At 40.6% G+C, this 17,550-nt stretch overlaps 2 protein-coding genes across 2 annotated transcripts in view; one reads left to right on the top strand and one right to left on the bottom strand.

Moving 5' to 3' along the window:
* Window positions 1-13,689, bottom strand: part of col4a4 (collagen, type IV, alpha 4) — a 51,579-nt gene extending 37,890 nt beyond the window's left edge. The window contains exons 1-3 of the mRNA XM_053647642.1: window positions 12,603-13,689; window positions 10,677-10,816; window positions 10,031-10,073 (exon numbers count right to left, since the gene is read on the bottom strand). Coding sequence (XP_053503617.1) covers window positions 10,031-10,073; window positions 10,677-10,720 — 87 coding nt within the window. The 5' untranslated portion in view covers window positions 10,721-10,816; window positions 12,603-13,689. The remainder of the gene's footprint in view (window positions 1-10,030; window positions 10,074-10,676; window positions 10,817-12,602) is intronic.
* Window positions 13,092-17,550, top strand: part of col4a3 (collagen, type IV, alpha 3) — a 44,270-nt gene continuing 39,811 nt past the window's right edge. The window contains exon 1 of the mRNA XM_053646277.1: window positions 13,092-13,175. Within this exon, the coding sequence (XP_053502252.1) occupies window positions 13,116-13,175 (60 nt within the window). The 5' untranslated portion in view covers window positions 13,092-13,115. The remainder of the gene's footprint in view (window positions 13,176-17,550) is intronic.

Below are 17,550 nucleotides of genomic sequence, written 5' to 3'. Positions count from 1 at the left end.
TATTTGCTTTATCTCACTTTGGATACCACAGATCACTATAAGTCTTCTAGACAGACTACATTTTGTTTTGGAGTTAAGGGAATGGTTCAGATCTTATCTGATTGAATGTTATCAGTCACAGGGATGTCTGACTACCTACAAAAGCAAGTACAATTCCTCAAAAGCTTTCGCTGCTGTGCTGAAGACGCACCGCTATACGTGTCAGCAAAGTCAAAGTGAAAAGCCATACTGTAATAAAGCTTTTCTTACTGTACCTCTAGTCCTTACAAGAACTGGAAAAGTCGCCTCGTATGTTATCCACGCTACATCGGCTTCCACCGATTAAAAAGTAATCACGAATGGCCTATAAAGCACGAAATGTCTTGCCCAACTGTAACTGAGTGACCTTTTGGTCCATCAAATCTGTTTCAATCAAAAGGTGCAGACTATTTATTAGTACCTAGAAACATGACGACTATTGCAGGAAGCAGACTTCCAGCTGTGGAACAGCTGGCTATCCAGTTAGTGTTCAGGAATCGGACACAGTATTAATCTTTAAGCCTATTATTTAAAAAAAAATCGACTTGTTTTGTCAGGAACAGAAGATCTGGTGATAGAGCGTTATGGTAAACCGAGATGTTTTGATGCTTCCACCCCTCTTTCTTGGTTTGTTGATGCTGGAGTGGTGGAATTCAGATGTCCAAGGGTGCCCTCAAGCCCGTATTGCTTTCTCTCATCATAGTTAGACCTGTGGGAGTCCCAACTTGCACTCTGATCACAATGTACACCCATTTTAAACCACTGTAGGATAAGAACATACCATGCAATCAGTTCTCGCTCTCTCGTTCTGGACTCACGTGATCCTTCTTAATGCTTTACTTCTGCTTGATTTTTTTTCTGCAGATTATACCGAACTTCCTGATCCTTGTTTCTTACCCAATACTGTACCCAAGTAACGTCTTGTGCTCAACCCAGGACTCACAATATTCACAATATGCTCATACCAAACACACTCGGTACTGTTCGACTTGACTCTTCTACTTGAGGGTGGGTTCCTCTCAAGGTTTCTTCCTCATGTCAGGAAGATTTAGTTCCACTGTCCCCCTGGCCTGCTCATTAGGGATATAACTCTGCATCGACATCTGCAAAGCTCCTTTGTGACAACGTCTACTGTTAAAATCAGTATATACAAATCGAACTGAATTGTTTATTCACTTACTTATCTACACAATATCCCTAAATTCTAGCAAGCGGTGATTCGCAAATGAACTGAATATGTACGCACATCGATCTCGGAAGAGCTTGCCACTCTACCGCCTTTCCTTAAAGCGAAACTAGACATTACACAAGAGGTCATCTGACCAGCGAGCATGCATCAAGGTGAGACAAAGAAACATCAACATGAAAAGGACAAAAAAAAAAAAAAGGGCGACGGACTGAGAGAGAACATGGGGGAAGAAAGAGATTGAGGGAAAAGAAAAAAAAAAGCCAAAGACGTGGAGAGAACTTCAGCCGTACAAAAAAGAAGGGAGGGGGAGAGGAGGATGAAGATAAAGGTGGTTGTTTTGTCTTTAAAAAAGTAGACGGGTATGTGGAAAGGGCCACATGAGATAAACTATGTAATCAGATGCCAGTCTTCCAGAAAACCACACCTATTTTACGTGAGCCAGTGCCCAGTGTAGACTCGGATTCCTGTTCTTGGTTGAAAGCACTGGAATCTGATGTTGTCTTCTGCCGTTCACACATCATCCAGTGTTTTATCCCTTACATGTTCCATAATACAATGACACGGTTTCTGGACCGTACTTCTTTTCATCAAGAAACAAATTCAAGCTGAGGTTTCTACAGTGAATCGTTTTCAAGGTGCATCAAGCAGCAAGTCACACGCACACACACACAGAACGCACCTCACTTTTATCATGGTACTCATGGTAAATTTTAGAAATGACATAAATGTTTTTGTGTGTGTGTACAGAACCTGCAAACTGTGTGAGAAACCCGTTTTCAGCGATTTACCATGATGTAATTTGGCAGCTATTTCAAAGGGATAGCTTTTACACGAGATCTAATGGTTTGAGCATTTGCAGCGACACTATGAGGGTTTTAGATGAACGTCTGATTAGCATACTGGCACGCTTGGCTCCCTCAGCCATATGTGATGTGTACCGAAGCACGGGCTTCCCTTAATCAACACATCCTTCATTCTCTTTATTTTCCTTTTTATCAATCTCCTTTAACACCTAGAATCACAGAACTGAAAGGAGAGCCGAGGCGTTTCCTACAAAACCTACAGTCTATGGATTAACTGTCCTTCCAGAGCCAGACCATGTCAGTGTTCATGTCTGTACCTAAACAACGGTCATGGATATAGTTTGTTGGGATAAACGAATTAATGAGTAACTACCGTACGTTCAGTTACCGTTTCTAGTTCGATTTCTATCGCAGTTGAACAAAACTACAAAGTCCACTGATGTATTTGTAGTAAAACCTATCTTGTTGCAGAACTACATTAGAGTACTGGAAGCGTTTCTACCACGTTAAGCCCCTCCTACTGTCTTTCAAAGATAATAAAAAGACATAATTTTGATCATTTACATAGCGTTTGCCGTCAACACATGTCTTAAGGTGGATTCATTTTGGATTTTGAAAAGGTTTCTGAACAAAAAAAAATGAATAAAAGGGAAAAACACTCAAATAAAATGATAAAATATTGCCTAATCTGTTTATATTTATATCTTCATTCGTTTCTGGCTTTGGAATGCTATATATATATATATATATATATATATATATATATATATATATATATATATATATATATAGTATATACACACATACATACATATATTTTAAATCCTCCAATTTCTCCTGGTTTTTCATTATTTCGGATTCATTTACGGCTTAACAGTATTTTGCTCGCTAATTTTAATTTTAATTATGTTTTAATTATGTGTGTGTATGTATATATTTATACCAACTTGGCCTGATGTATTTTCAAAGCCCTGGAATAAAACTGAACGCTGCACACTTGGCCGATCTTAGGATCGATCCCTGAAGTCCTTGGAGTTGTGAAGCAGCGATGTTACCCATAATCATGTGCAATCGTGTCGCAAAGGATTTATATAGTACTAAACTCACTTCTTCTAACATCCTCGCGGGAGTTTAGAATATCATTGGATCTCTGTAATATTACATGAATCGATCACGCTCATTCTACATAATTAAAACTAGTAGATTAGACACTCGGGGAAGAAACACTGCGCAATACTTCGCGGTGAGCTTGAGTTCGGTGTCTGTTTATATAGGGTGTGAGTTTGATTGAGTCCAAGTGTGCATGATCAATAACCACGAGAGCATATGAACATGAGAATTAGCATGCGAGTCAGGAAGTATATTCCACGGCAGCCATTTTGGGAATTGGAGTTTGTTTCCGATTCCAGAGTTAACATGAACTTCCGAGATCGAGGTCTAATCGAATGAAGGTCATGAAATCTATTTTGATCCCCATTTTAAATTGCTATATCGAGTTGTCAATTTAATAAAAAGAACGCTAATGCTTCGGTTAATTCGATGAGCTCACCTGTAAAGAAAACGTGCCCATGGTGTAAAGGATAAGCTGACCGAGCATTCATCTGCTATCCTTACATCGGACTGGCTCATAAACCGCTTCACAGACCCCCACTTTGAGAACCACTGCCTTGTACAGGCTGTTCTGCCTGTGTGTGTTAGCTGTAGACATGCTCCTACTGGCAGCTCTGCATCTGCCTGTTCTCTTTAAAACCATCTGCATGTCCTAGATGCTGTAAGAGATTTTCAGACATCTACCATTACATCTGTCTTGCATGCAAGTCGCAGTGATGTCTGAAAATGCTTATGGACTGCCAGTGAATTCCTCAATTCTTCGCGGAGGCTCCAAAATAAGGGCATGCGTTTATTCTTTTGCAGGTTTTTTTTCTCCCATCAAATATACTTCCAATGCAATCATTAACCGACAGCTTTTCTTGTAAATCGTTTCTCTATAAGTATCACCCAAGGGTGGTATGTGATGGATCGCTACAGAGTCTGTGATTTTTTTTTTTTGCTACAGTGCATAACCCATACAGTTATTACATCTATTATTTAGCGCTTTTAGTTATTAGCCTGTTTGGCTAGGTACTCAAATGAAACCTATTCAGTCCAAACCTCAAGAACACAAAACTCAGCGTATAAGTAATGTCAACTTGGATCTAATCGGTTCTCTTTAGCTCTCTATACCGCCAATAAATAGTCAAAATGTTATTTCAATATTAAGCATAATAATTTGAATATTAGAATGGGTCGGTGGAATTAATTTTATAGTTAAGAGTCCCCGGCTTCGAAATGTGTGAGAACCCAATATTTAACACAAATATAACGATATCGTGTATGTACAATGTGTCACATAATGGAGGCTGAGGCTGAGACAGAAGCAGGTAAGGCAGGTAAGGTAATGAGAACACAAATCCACAGGGTTAGGCAGAAATCAAAAGGGTGAACCGATCATGCAAACAATCCAAACTAGGCAAGGCAGAGAATCAAAAACGAGGGAATAAATAACAAAATAAATAAAAAAACCTGAGCACTGTCACGAGGTAAAGGCTTGGTAACTGAGACAGACAAATAGCCTGAGCGCAATACTTCACAATGGCTGTATATGTATATGTGTATGTCAGAGTCTCTTAAGTAGTGTCGTGTGGTGTGATTGGGAACAGGTATGTGTGTGATTAGTCCTCAGGAGAATGTGCTGTGTCTGTGTGTTCCATTGGGAGTTGTGGTTGTCGGCCATGTTTGTAGTTCGTGGGGCATTCTGGGAAATGGAGTTGCCGGTTTGCCGTGACACAGCGGATATAAAAAGTCTACACACCCCTGTTAAAGGCGCAGGTTGATGTGATGCGCCTTCAGTGTGATACAGCAACCAAAATCGATTCAAGTGAAAAACAGAAGAAAAAAGGGAAAAGAAAAAGCTTACAGTAACCTGGTTGCGTAAATGTGCACAAGCCTTAACTAATATTATAAAAGATCAATAAAAGCACCTTTTGCTTATAATACAGCACTCAGGCTTTTTCGGCTAAGACTTGGCTGATGATGATGATGATGATGATGAAAAACCCCCTAATCTGCATTGAAAAAATTGTACACTACTTTATGCACCGTTGCCTAAAGGAGGTCATGCATTAGAAACGCTGGTCAGTTTCTTCACTCCCCTTTGCCTTGACTTCACCTCCCTCCCATTCTAATCATCATCTTCATCTGTTCATCTCTCTCTCTTTCCCCTATTCCCCTGCTTCACCTTTATGCTCATGCCAGAGAGCAAAACGAACAAGATACAGAACAGACATAACTACAGACCAGCAGATACGGCATACGCACGTATATGCGCACATGTACCCTCGTACGTAACTATGAAATACAATTCCTTGCATAAGTATTCACACCCTTCAATTTTCCCACATTTTGTCCTGTTACACCCTGGAACCAAAATGGACTTAACGGGTACGTTTACAGTTTGTTTTACACAGAACGTCTAATATTTGACGGTGCAAACTATTTTCATTATTGTGAAGCAAAGGTTATTATTAATTCCTTATTCCTGATTTCCTTGGTATGTACGAGAAGCAAAAAAAGGTCTGCTGGTTTTTCCATTCAGAAATCCTAACAACAAATATACAACAAATTTACAGATCATAACGTTCAACTCCTCAAGCAGATGCTCTGTGGAACTTTCTGGTGAACTTTCTAACTTCTATCTAACGTGGCTGTTCAAAACAACAACCGTCATTCCCAAATCAGGGAACTGTGGTTTATAGTTGACAACAATAGCCATTTAATAATATTATAATCAGATTTATTTGAGTTTTTGGGATTGTTATTTCCAAAGAGATGATGCTAGTCAAAATGGGGTCCTTTATATATATATTATAACGGCCGTATGATTTTCCAGGTGATAACGATAGAGATCGATCATTTAAGAATGATGGAAAAAAAAAAAAAACCTGTGCGATGACCGTACAAGTTAATGTTTATTTATTAAAATAAATCACGAATGTGTGCGCACCACTGTTGACGTGTTTCCCCGCACAAACACTCAGAAAAAAGATCAAAAATGCAAATCCTTTCTCCAATGGCTGAACTTTTCAGGCTACTTTCGAGCCTTATTGTGTTTTCTTTTTCTGAGATATTACTTGGGTGTAGATTTGGCTGAAACCTGGCAACCCTGGACCTTTGAAGCTCCACATGAAGTAAAGAATAAAAACGCTGTGATTTTTTTGGTTTGTTTGTTTGTTTGTTTGTTTTGTCCTTTCTACCTATAAACCAGTGGCCTAATTTAAACCACCATGACTCTGACCAGTCAGTTAGTAAAGACAGCCGCACGTTCACGCTAATGACCGTTCACGTTGTTTCCCTGCAGGCTTCATGTTAGAAACATTTTTTTCTTGTTTCCTCCCTTGTCTAGACTCAAATGGACGCTGGCAAGCTTTCTAAAAAACAAAACAAAACAAAACAAGCAAAAAAAAACAAAACCATGATAGTCATAATAAACATTAGTATGCCTACTCATCGTGTCTGAGTACCGTATTCGGTTCTATACTTATTTAATTCTGAGTATAAGTAGGACAAATAACTTGAAAGCAAAATGCAGTTGTTTAAAGTTAGTATTTGTCTTTAAACCCTAATCAATATAAGTGAAGGGCAGAGACCTGTACGCCCAAGCCATGACACTACCTCCACCAAGCTTCACAAATGAAACGGTGTGCTTAGTCCCTTCACTTTCTTCACATGCTTCCCTTCGCATCACTGATAAAGATTTATCTTTACCTCATCTGTCTATAAAGCCTTGCTCCAGACATCTTTTGGCTCATCTTTGTACTTCTGCAAATTCCAGTCTGGCTCTTGTTCCTGTTCTCAGTGCTCATGAGAGGTTCGCGTCATGTCCTTCTGCATTCCTTCTCTTGAATTCTTCCGAACACCCTGGAGACTATTTCTTTTTTGTTTGTTTGTTTGTTTGTTTGACAACGCTGCCGTCATCAGATCCTGGCAAACTGCTTACTCCTCCATTAGTTTCTTTCTTTTCTTTTCCTCTTCACCAATATTCCATACAGCTGTTTGTGGAATGTTACAGAGTATAGCAGCAGTCCTGATTGATATTTGATCTTATGTTCAAGACTGTATTCTTTTTCATCATCTCTAATTTTCGTCCTGTTTTGAATCGTTTACATCAAAGCAACCACGTTCATTAAACTGAATGATGCATTCGCATACGTTCATTCATCCTTAGTAACTGCCTGGTCAGGGTTCAGACTGGTTTACATTAGGCTGCTAGTTTGTTTGTATCGTGGGAACTAGAACGTTTTTATGAAATGTTTTGTTTCTTGTGTACTTACAGTAGCTTAAGTTTTACTAGATCCAGTATTCTTACTAACGTACTTTGCAGTTATTATACAGATTCTTCTTCAGATATACAAGGCGGTCCAAATGTCTGAGACCACACTGAAAATATGTGATTTTTTTTTCTTTTTCATTTAAATTTGGAAATAAATAGAAGGTTCTAGACTTTTTGAAATTTTTTTTTAAAAAAAAAAATAAATAAATAAAAAGAAAGTAAATGCTCAATGTCTTGAATATTTAATATTCAACGTTCTACACTATTACCAGGTCCCTATTTAAATGTAAGCAAACGTGTGATATTGAGCATGCTGTTAAGTGCTTTGTACAGCGATACGGTCAGATTTTTCCTCATGCTTAATCCCTTCTAATGAAGCACGTGCTCAGGCGAGACTCGGACGGATTTGGTCTAAAATGGATCATAAGGTTTTACACAAACTTGTGGAGTCCGCGCCAGCTCGAGTGCACGCTGTCGTTAACGCAAAAAGGGCACAAACAAATACTAAAAAACCTCTGAAATTCATTCAAATATTTCAAAGGTTCTACTTTTCGCTCCAGTTGTTACTGTTCCCAGCTCGAATTTGATGACTTCCTATAACGGCAGGTATTAACGAACAACGCGTCATACTTTTTTAATCTGTGTAAAGTTACTTTTAATGTTGTGGAGCATCACTTATGTTAATCACTTATATTATATCAGGTATAAACACTCTCTCTCTCTGTCTCTGTCTGTCTCTGTCTGTCTCTCTCTCTCTCTCTCTCTCTCTCTCTCTCTCTCTCTTTGAGTCAGCAAGACGTTAAAAATGCAGAAAATGCAAAACCAGGACCTTCTCTGTCCTGTCATGACAGTTACAAAGCACTGGCACTTCCACACTACAGTATAAATGTTAAATAAACGTCTCCTTAGAGAAAACTTCACCACATCAACGATTATACCTTTTTCTTTATTAAATGAAAAGCTACATTTGTTTTAAAAAACAGCATGATTTTCAATCTGTTCATGGCGAGTCTTAGATGATGTGTAAATGAGTGGTTACTATAGAAACGAAAAACGTATTTGAACAAGCACATTAATATAAACAGGCACTACTGTCAGAGCTGCTGTTAGAGAAAACCAATCAACACCTTCTGACCAATCAGATGTGAGAATTCAACATCTGAATTCTCAGAGATATATATATATATTACTAACTATACAGGGTGCGTGTGTGTGTGTGTGTGTGTGTGTGTGTGTATGTGTGTGTGCTGACAGCATCTGTATTCTGACACCCAGTGATTTTGGTTCAGCACCTGACACATACCACACGCACACACACACACATATGCAGTCACACTAAGATGCACTGCCTAGGAATGTACTGCAAGACAAGTCGTTCTCTAATTCAACATGTCGTAAATGCCTTCTTTTTTTCTTTCTCGGAGCGCTCTTACCTCATCCCTCACTGCCTATTCTGCCATATTGTTTATACTGATAGAAGGCATGTCTGAATGCCAGCTATCTGCTTATCTTCCCTCACAGCCAATGTTCTGTATCCAGCTGTGGCACCTCTATCAGCCAGACTTGCACAGCTCCATCAAGATATTCGGGTTCTTACATACACACACACACACACACACACACACACACACACACACATGCTCACATATATATTTTTTTAAAAATGACAACAATGCCCAAACGATGACCTTAATACTGCAGATTTCAGACCTCCCGAGGCTCTTTCCTCCAAATACGCTCCGGTACGCTCCTCAAAAAGCTTTTCCCACAGGCAGATCATCTTTTGATCGTTTCTGTCTTCATAACCCACGTGAATCATGTGCCATTGAAGTTCAAAGGAAGTTCCATGCTACTGAATCGCTAAAGGAGGCCTACATTTCAGTATCTGATGGAATCTGGTTGCTATTTTCTTTTTTCTTTTTAAATCAGAAAGCAATAAAACACTTTAATCTTGAAACACCTTATCAGCTTACCAGAGAAGTCATTTCGTTGTAAATACAACCAGCATAAAATGCCCCTGCTTCTGTAAAGTTATAATACGTGAGATGAGGTGAGATGAGGGATCACTCTAGACTGCACTTCAAGGAGCCAATACTGAGCTGTAAGGTGGAGCAACAGGGAAATCCACCAAGAATGACTTGCATAATAATCTCAGTAATTAACATGTGGTTACACCATCAATGGCGTCAACAATCTCTTTTGTAGTTTCGCTTTGGGTTCCTACGTTACCCACAATGCCGTTTGACTACCAGAGCAAATTAGCCCTCGCTTCATCTCTACCTCCAGAGAGCGTCCTTCAGTCTGTCCGGCTCTTTCGCCACCTCATCTGTACACACTGTTCAAATAGATCAGCTTCCAACGCATAGACTGTCACGCTAATACCACCATCGCGGTCGTCATCTCTTAGATCGCAAACCGGCCGAGTTTAATTCGTTGTGTACCTGGATCGAATACTCAGAAAACCAGTCGACTTTTCCATTAACGTGACGCTGAATGTTGCTGGAAAATGGTGAGCGAGAAAAGAAGCTTTCGCTCTTTTTGTTTTTAGGAATTAAAAGCAAAACCCGACCATGTTTTGTGTATGTTTGAGATCATTCCTTTTAAACTCAACAATAACTGCTTGGAGCTTTCCTTTAAAAGTAAACGACTTACCCCTTGAACTTCCTGTCTGTACACGCGTGTCAGTAAAAGCCACCTGAAAGAAAATAGTCGGAATCACTCAAATACAGAACTGAAGAGAAAAATAAGAACCTAAAGACAATACTGAAAATAAAAGAGAAATAATTGGACGCTAAGGAAGAACCCAATCTGACTAACAATAAACATCACATATTGGTATGTACTGTAGGAGTTACATCTTACCAGCTCTATGGTGCATTAGTAGGACATAAAAACTAGAGAGTTGTTATGTGTAGTCGTCCGCTGTATATGAAAGTGTTGGTAAACCTCTATAGGAATAGTTAGATTAGGGGTCATGTGACACCAGACCAAACAGAGTATTAGAAAGATTACTGTAGCAGAATCGATCAATGTATGACCAATCAAAAGTAATAACTGCTGGAGAGGGCGGGATCAAATGGTCAGATGTTTTGTAGGCGTGGCCTTGAGTAGGATTACTTGAAATTGGTACCGTTTTTGACAGTGAAGTGATAGTTAATCATTAAAAGAGAACTTTCCCTCCACCATTCAGTCATGCTCACTGCTTTTATCCGGATTTTATGTACCTGGACTTATGCAAACGTTAGTGGAATTACCCCTGCTTCGAAACTTCGTCATGGACATGAACGTGAAGTCTTACCAGAGTGGGAGGCTGAGCGAGGCAATCCGGTGGGGGCGTGTCATCTCACCCGCCACTCAAGGCGCGCTCTGGTTCGAGATGTGCCCACAGTCTCTGTGAGCCTATGACCAGTGGAGCCAAATTCCTTGTGAGCGATACTCCTGATGGCAAAGGTAGTGTAGAATCAATAGAGTATTCACAGATGGAGAAATCACGGTGGGGTCTTTGAGCTTGAATGGACTGACCGACAAAAGACAGTAACCATTTAGTAACAGATATGGCTAATAATAATAATAATAATATTAGATATACAGTAGATACAGTTTATATAATGTCATTTATTTATTTATTTATTTATTTATTTATTTTTGAGATTGAGATTCTAACTCTCCCTAGTCAGCATGTCATCACACTTCTTTTCAGATGCTCCACACGGGAAATTATACGTGCTTTATTATAATTAAGCAATATCGCACAAGCGAGAGTGAGGTTATAGTGAATATCAGTATGGCTGTGTTTCACCGCACGTAGGTACAGTAATCATTCATAAATATCAAGTAACACAATGTGACCAAATGCTCTGTTGATGTTCTGTATTGCTCCACAATAACGTATTTTAAGCCAAAATTTACATTTCCTGAAAGCTATCATTTGCCATGTCCGATGATGATGTAGTAACGGTTTTGAACTAGGAAGTGGAAATCTACGTGGTGAACAGAGACGAGCAGAGTGAGGTCCCAGTATGGTTATAGGAAATGGAGGCACTCCTGGAATGCTGCTCAACCAATCAGATTAGTGGTAATGGTAAGGTCTTTAACCTTAGCAGTTCCAAAGCACTTTACACTGGTTCTCATTCACCCATTCACACGTACACTCATACACCAATGGTAGCAGAGCTGCCATGCAAGGTGCTGGCTTGCCATCGGGAGCAACTTGGGGTTCAGTGTCTTGCCCAAGGACACTTCGGTATGTGGAGTCACGTGGGCCGGGAATCGAACCACCAACCCTACGATTAGTGGACAAGGTGGCTCTACCACCTGAACCACAGCCACCCAAAAATCATTAGTGGACCAGAACTAACTGTTATATAATTAGGTGTATATATTCCTGCTGAAAGATCCAGCTATCAGCTGGACAAACTGGTATACCATCTTCCCACCATGCCAGATGAGAAGTCACTGGTATTAAAGATACAGTCAACATCATAGACAAGTTGTTATTGGGTTGTTGTTTTGTTTTTTTTAAATACACAATTTGACCATTTAAAACATATATTGATCAATTAAGTTAAGTAATACACAAACTGGGGGGAAAAAATTAGCTCACCATCTGGGAAAGATGATCTATCTGGGAAAGTTTGACCATCTGAGAATGTATTTTGGCAACTGGCACTTACTCAGACCAAGTTGTTTGTTTGTTTGTTTGTTTGTTTGTTTTTCAGCAGGGTTCCAGTAAAAACGTCTTGTAAGCCGATTTGTTTGTTTTTCACGCCTTTCTTTAAGAGGAAGGCGTGTAAAGTAGATTTCTCACCAGCTGCTCCAAATGCGCAAAGCGCGCGCTCTGAACGCAGCACTTCGGTTTATATACTGCAGCTGATCTTATATTATACAGGAACATAATCCACTTGATTATAAACCAGTTCATATAATGAGGTGCTGTGTGGTGGTGTGGGGAGGCCTGCTGTAGGCAATACGAGTCAAACAGCTGTAATCAACCTGCGTAATTATATTGCCATAAGATGAATAAATAAATAAATAAATAAATAAATAACATATTCTTTATATTTAATCCGATGTATTAAAAAACAGACTAATAGTTACATGGAGAGACAGCAAATAGATCAATATTACTTTTTGATCATGTGCACAATGCACGTAAGGCGCATTCCATAATCACACCACAGATGATAAAACTAATAATAATAATAATAATAATAAAACGCCTTACCCGATTCGCGATTCTGTGCACCACGCGGATTTCACATTACCCCTGAATTTAACACACATTGAGAGGCGAAAGCACGCGCCCAAAACGTGGACCTGTCGCCTAGAAGTGAGTCTAGAATGAGTCGCCCATAAACCAGGATACGTGACGCACAAGAAGTCACAACCTGTCCAGACTAGTCGCTGCCCACACAAACACAACCCATGCTACCCCTTCAAGTATCTAGGCAAGCAGTTTTCTCCAGAAGAACCCGTGGAGAAGTATTAATGTTCATTCCCACAATCCCTTAATTCCACTCTTGGCTATATTTCTTTTTGGGAATACGCGCGACGCGAGCGCTTGAGTAAGCAACGCGTAACGCGAACGCGCGAGAGATATATTCCGGACATCTCTGCGCATTGTGGCAGGTCTACATGCTTCATCTGAGCTGATCTGGTTTGGTTGAGGACAAACGGAGAGCACGTTCACCCTGGAGCGGCGTCACGCGCAACAGGAGACACGTCCCGAGCCGCTCCGATGCGCGCGACACCAGTGGGAATATTGTTCCTCGGATTTGTGACGCTCGCGCACACCGAGGTGAGTACATAAACCGCGTCAAAAAAAAAAAAAAACAAATACAACCTTAAAAAGCTCACTTCATAGGGAGCAATAAACATGAACCTGGTTTCTGACAAGGGATTACGCGTAGAGTTGCATGGCACACACGCAACGTTTACATACCAAGACTAAAGGCATTCAGATTCAATTTCCACATATTCCATTTCCAAATAATAGCACAGAGACAGATTTATTTACTGTATTAGATTTCCAATAGACTAGTATTGGGTGACTGCTTGAACTTGGGGAACTCAAACACTTGGATCAGCCTTCCACAAACTTCTCACAATACTTTGCCAGATTTTTGACCATTCCTGCTGACAGAACTGGCGAAACTCAGTCAGGATTGTCGTCCTCTTTGCTCCGACAGCCTTTTTCAGTTCAGGTCAGGGCCACTACAATACTTTCATTTTTTAAAATTGGCTTTAAGCCATTTTCATACAACCATGGATGTTTGCTTAGGCTCAGAAGACTCATTTGCAACAAATTATTAGCTTTCTTACTGATGTCGTGAGGAATTGATTCAGGATTTCTAGACAATGCTCATCATCCTTCCTCATGATGCCATCAAAACCACCCACCCCAGCATGATGCTGCCGCCCCCATGCTTCATACATGGGACACTTCTCATTATAAGCCTTTTCACTCCGTACATATGCTCGTCAGTTGTTTGGAAATTGCTCTTAAAGATGAACCGGACTTGTTGAGGTCTGCAATTTTACTGCTAAGTTCTCCAAATGATCTCACACCAACAGTTAAAGAGTTTCTTCTAGTAGTTAAAGCTAGGAGTTATGCAATGGAAGCTGTGAAACAGGGCGACATTTTTGACAAATATAAATAACCAGGTGTGCAGATTTGACACAAAAATGCCGTCATGTTCAGTGTTCAAGACATTATTTCATTCTTATGAGCTTGCCTTACTCTTAAAGCGTGAGTTTGTTTGGTTTTACTCTAGTTTTTTTTTTTATTATTATTTATTTATTTTATTTTTTTTGAGCGAATTAACCCTTCTAAATTTAGTCAGTTTTGGTGAATAGACTTTCAGATTCGTTTCCATCTCGGGTATAATTTTACCTCCAATCACAAATCGAAAAAGAAAGAACGACAGTATTGAACACGTCGTTTAAGACATCAATCATTTCCATGCCTGACTGTTGCAGGTGATTTGTTGAAAGGCATGACTTGTCTTAACTCACGCTTCCTGAGTGCAACAGACACGCGAGTCGTAAAACATTTACAGGCACCACTTCAAACAGCCGAGCATGCTACAAATATCATGGACGTCTGTTTTGTGGTCGTAGCGGAATCATTGTATGCATTTCATCGCCTGGATTCCTTCTGGGTACTTCTGTAATGCACTTTACCCTAGTATAATCACCCAAGAGAACGCTTAAATTGCTAGATATTTATTGCAGATGTCTGGTAATGCTAGCTGTGGAAGTTGTGACTGCATTAAATGCATACCTTTGCATGCCACCCCCAACCTGGCTGGACAACTTTTTCCAAATGGTACCTTTATTAATTTAGCAGATGGGTTTATCTAGACCAGGGGTGTCCAATCATATCCGGAAAGGGCCGGTGTGGGCGTAGGTTTTCATTCCAACCGAGCAGAAGCCACGCCTGAGTCTATTGAAAGCCAAGATCAACTGATTAAACAGGTGGCATCAGGTGTGGCTCCTGTTTGGTTGGAATGAAAACCTGCACCCATACCGGCCCTTTCCGGATAAGATTGGACACCCCTGATCTAGAGAGGCTATCAAGGTCACCCAGAAGTAACATTCTCTGGAAGTCCTTGGATTTAAGCTCCATCCAGTCACCTTAACCACTCAGCTAGCACCGGTTAACCCTACATCTACACAAGCAACTGACAAGTCACTTGTGTCTCTTGTAGGAGCATAGTGGGAATAATTTGGACGTAGGACGTAAAGTTCTGAGTGGGGAACTAAATAAATGCCATAAGACTGGTCCAAGGACTTATTGAGCAAGTGGTTTGAGTGATTTATGATTTACCGTGTATCGTATCTACGGTACTTTGCATAGAATTGAGAAAGTCAATTCAGACTTTAACTTCACTTGTATTTTCGCATCTCCTTTCAGCTCGTCTTTTCCTGCTAATCTTCTCATCACACATCCCTGTCTGATTTGTGTGATTTTAGCCTCTGTTCAGCTCATTGTCTCAATCTGGCTGTTGACTCTGAGGTGTTCTGACGCGCATTTTATACCGTGTTTTTCTTTCTGCATGATTTATTCAGCCGAAAAGGTCTGAATGAGCACTGGCATGCCAAGCTGCAGGAAGTCAAAGTCGATGGTAGCTGGTGTTATTGGTGTACATGTGTGTGTGTTTGTGTGTGTGTGTGTGTGTGTGGATATGTGGGAGTGTGTATGGCATGCTGGGAAGGGCTGATGAAGGATGGCATTGTTGAAGTGTTACCCTCTCCTCCCAGTTGTTGTCCCTCTCCGTCTGTCTGAGGATTAGCATGTCTCGTTTATGAACACGAATATACGGCTGTAGTGAAAAAGACAAGGCAGTTGAGAGGACTCTCTGGGTGGGAGGGATGGTATACTCACTCTCCGTCCCCTGTCAACCAGAGCAAAACTAGCCAATCGTGCACGTCTGTGAGCTCACATATGCACATGGGGGCGGGGTATTTTCAGGCATTGTCATGTTTGACTGCTTTCATGTTGCCATCATACAAAGTTAAGATAACTGTCCATAATATATCCGGAATAAATTCAAATATTTACGTATAACGAGTGGCAAGTGGTGATCTCTGGGGTCCAAGCACATTTCGAAGATAGTGCACCTGGTAGCAGTTCTTACCAAGTTGCGTAAAGCACTAAAGACAACCCAGATAAACAAACCGTTCAAGTTCTAAGAACACTGAAAGCTGATTGGCTGATGACAGCCATGTTTTTTTTTAAGTAATCGAGCCATCATTAAAAATCCAGATTGTACCAAATTTCAGCTTGATCTCACCAACAGTTCCTGAGATTTGCATTTAGACACACCCCATATGTATGATCACGCCCAAAACATCCTCCAGAATCTTCTCCCTAACATGGCTTTCAATGTTTATGCAAATCCATGCAACCAATCATGAGTACCACTGCCTCTGGCATGAGCTGGGCTGGAGAGGTCGCCCTGTCGGTCTCTGGCATGAGTCCAGCACGAGCCCATCTGTAAAGCCGCCGCCCATGTTCGACAGACTAGCCCCAGCTGACACGCAGGTTATAGCCCCCCTCCCACCAAAAAAAAAGGTTTTGGGGAAGCCCCAGCTTGAGCCTGTCCGGGAGGGCACTGATCCGGTCTAGCTCTCTCGTGTTCTGCTGGATTTGTTCATTCTGGGCCAACATGCACCAAAACATGTCTGCTGCATCCATAGTTGGGTCTTGCGTTATGTCAGGGATTGGAGTCGGACGCAAGCGAGGAACAAGAACTAGGCAAAACACGAACATGAAACACACATGAACACGACAAACGCTAGCCGAAGAGTGCTACAGAACCTAAACACTTGTGCTCATTAGACATTAACGTGACTCAGGTGAGTCTGATATCATGATATGCAGGGGCTGATGGGTAATGTGGTCATGACAGCGTTCATTAAATTTATTGTATTTATGATCATTGAAATGCTTCCAGTGGCTTCAGTTGTCCATTACATTCTAAAAGCTATGTACTGAAAGTCTATTCATTAGTCCATTAGACTGCAGTATTTGCAGACGGAGTGGATATATTATGAGTACGGCAGGCTCCAGGTGTTAAATCCATTAAATATGTCATGCGTTACTGCTGATGAGTATCAGCCGACTCTGAAGTGGTTTTCTCTGTATCACTTGCTCATCCAGGTAAGTGCGTGCACACGTCTGAATGAGAATCATTTGTTTTTGTCAGCACTTGTCAAGTTCAGGACTTGATTAACGCTGCCTTAAGATGCATTGACGGACAAATAATACCCATTTAGGTGAGCACGTATTTTATACATTTATGGATCAACGTATTTGGACTCTCGGGTCAACTCGGCGCTGTGCAATCCCTTGCAATCCAACCGGCGACGCATTCAATAAATAAATTCAAATAGACAGTTCTACGAGCTTTTATTAAAGACTCTGCTTGGAAAAACCTTTATAAATTGTCGCTTAAAGGAAATCTGATAAAGAAGGTAACCGAGAAGCCAGCAGTCGTGTGGAAAGGATGACCTGAAAGCAGCAGGAACCACAGTTACACAGAGAACAACAAGCCGTGAACTGCACTACAATCATCTCTGTTCCTTACACAAAACTCCTCTGTTGAACTCGGCTAAAATTTGCCCACGAGCAATTAAACAAATCAGAACACTTTTGGAATAAAATACGA

This window comes from Ictalurus furcatus, chromosome 17, assembly GCF_023375685.1.
Source record: "Ictalurus furcatus strain D&B chromosome 17, Billie_1.0, whole genome shotgun sequence".
NCBI lineage: Eukaryota > Metazoa > Chordata > Actinopteri > Siluriformes > Ictaluridae > Ictalurus > Ictalurus furcatus.
This window is presented reverse-complemented; position numbering and strand designations above follow the sequence as displayed.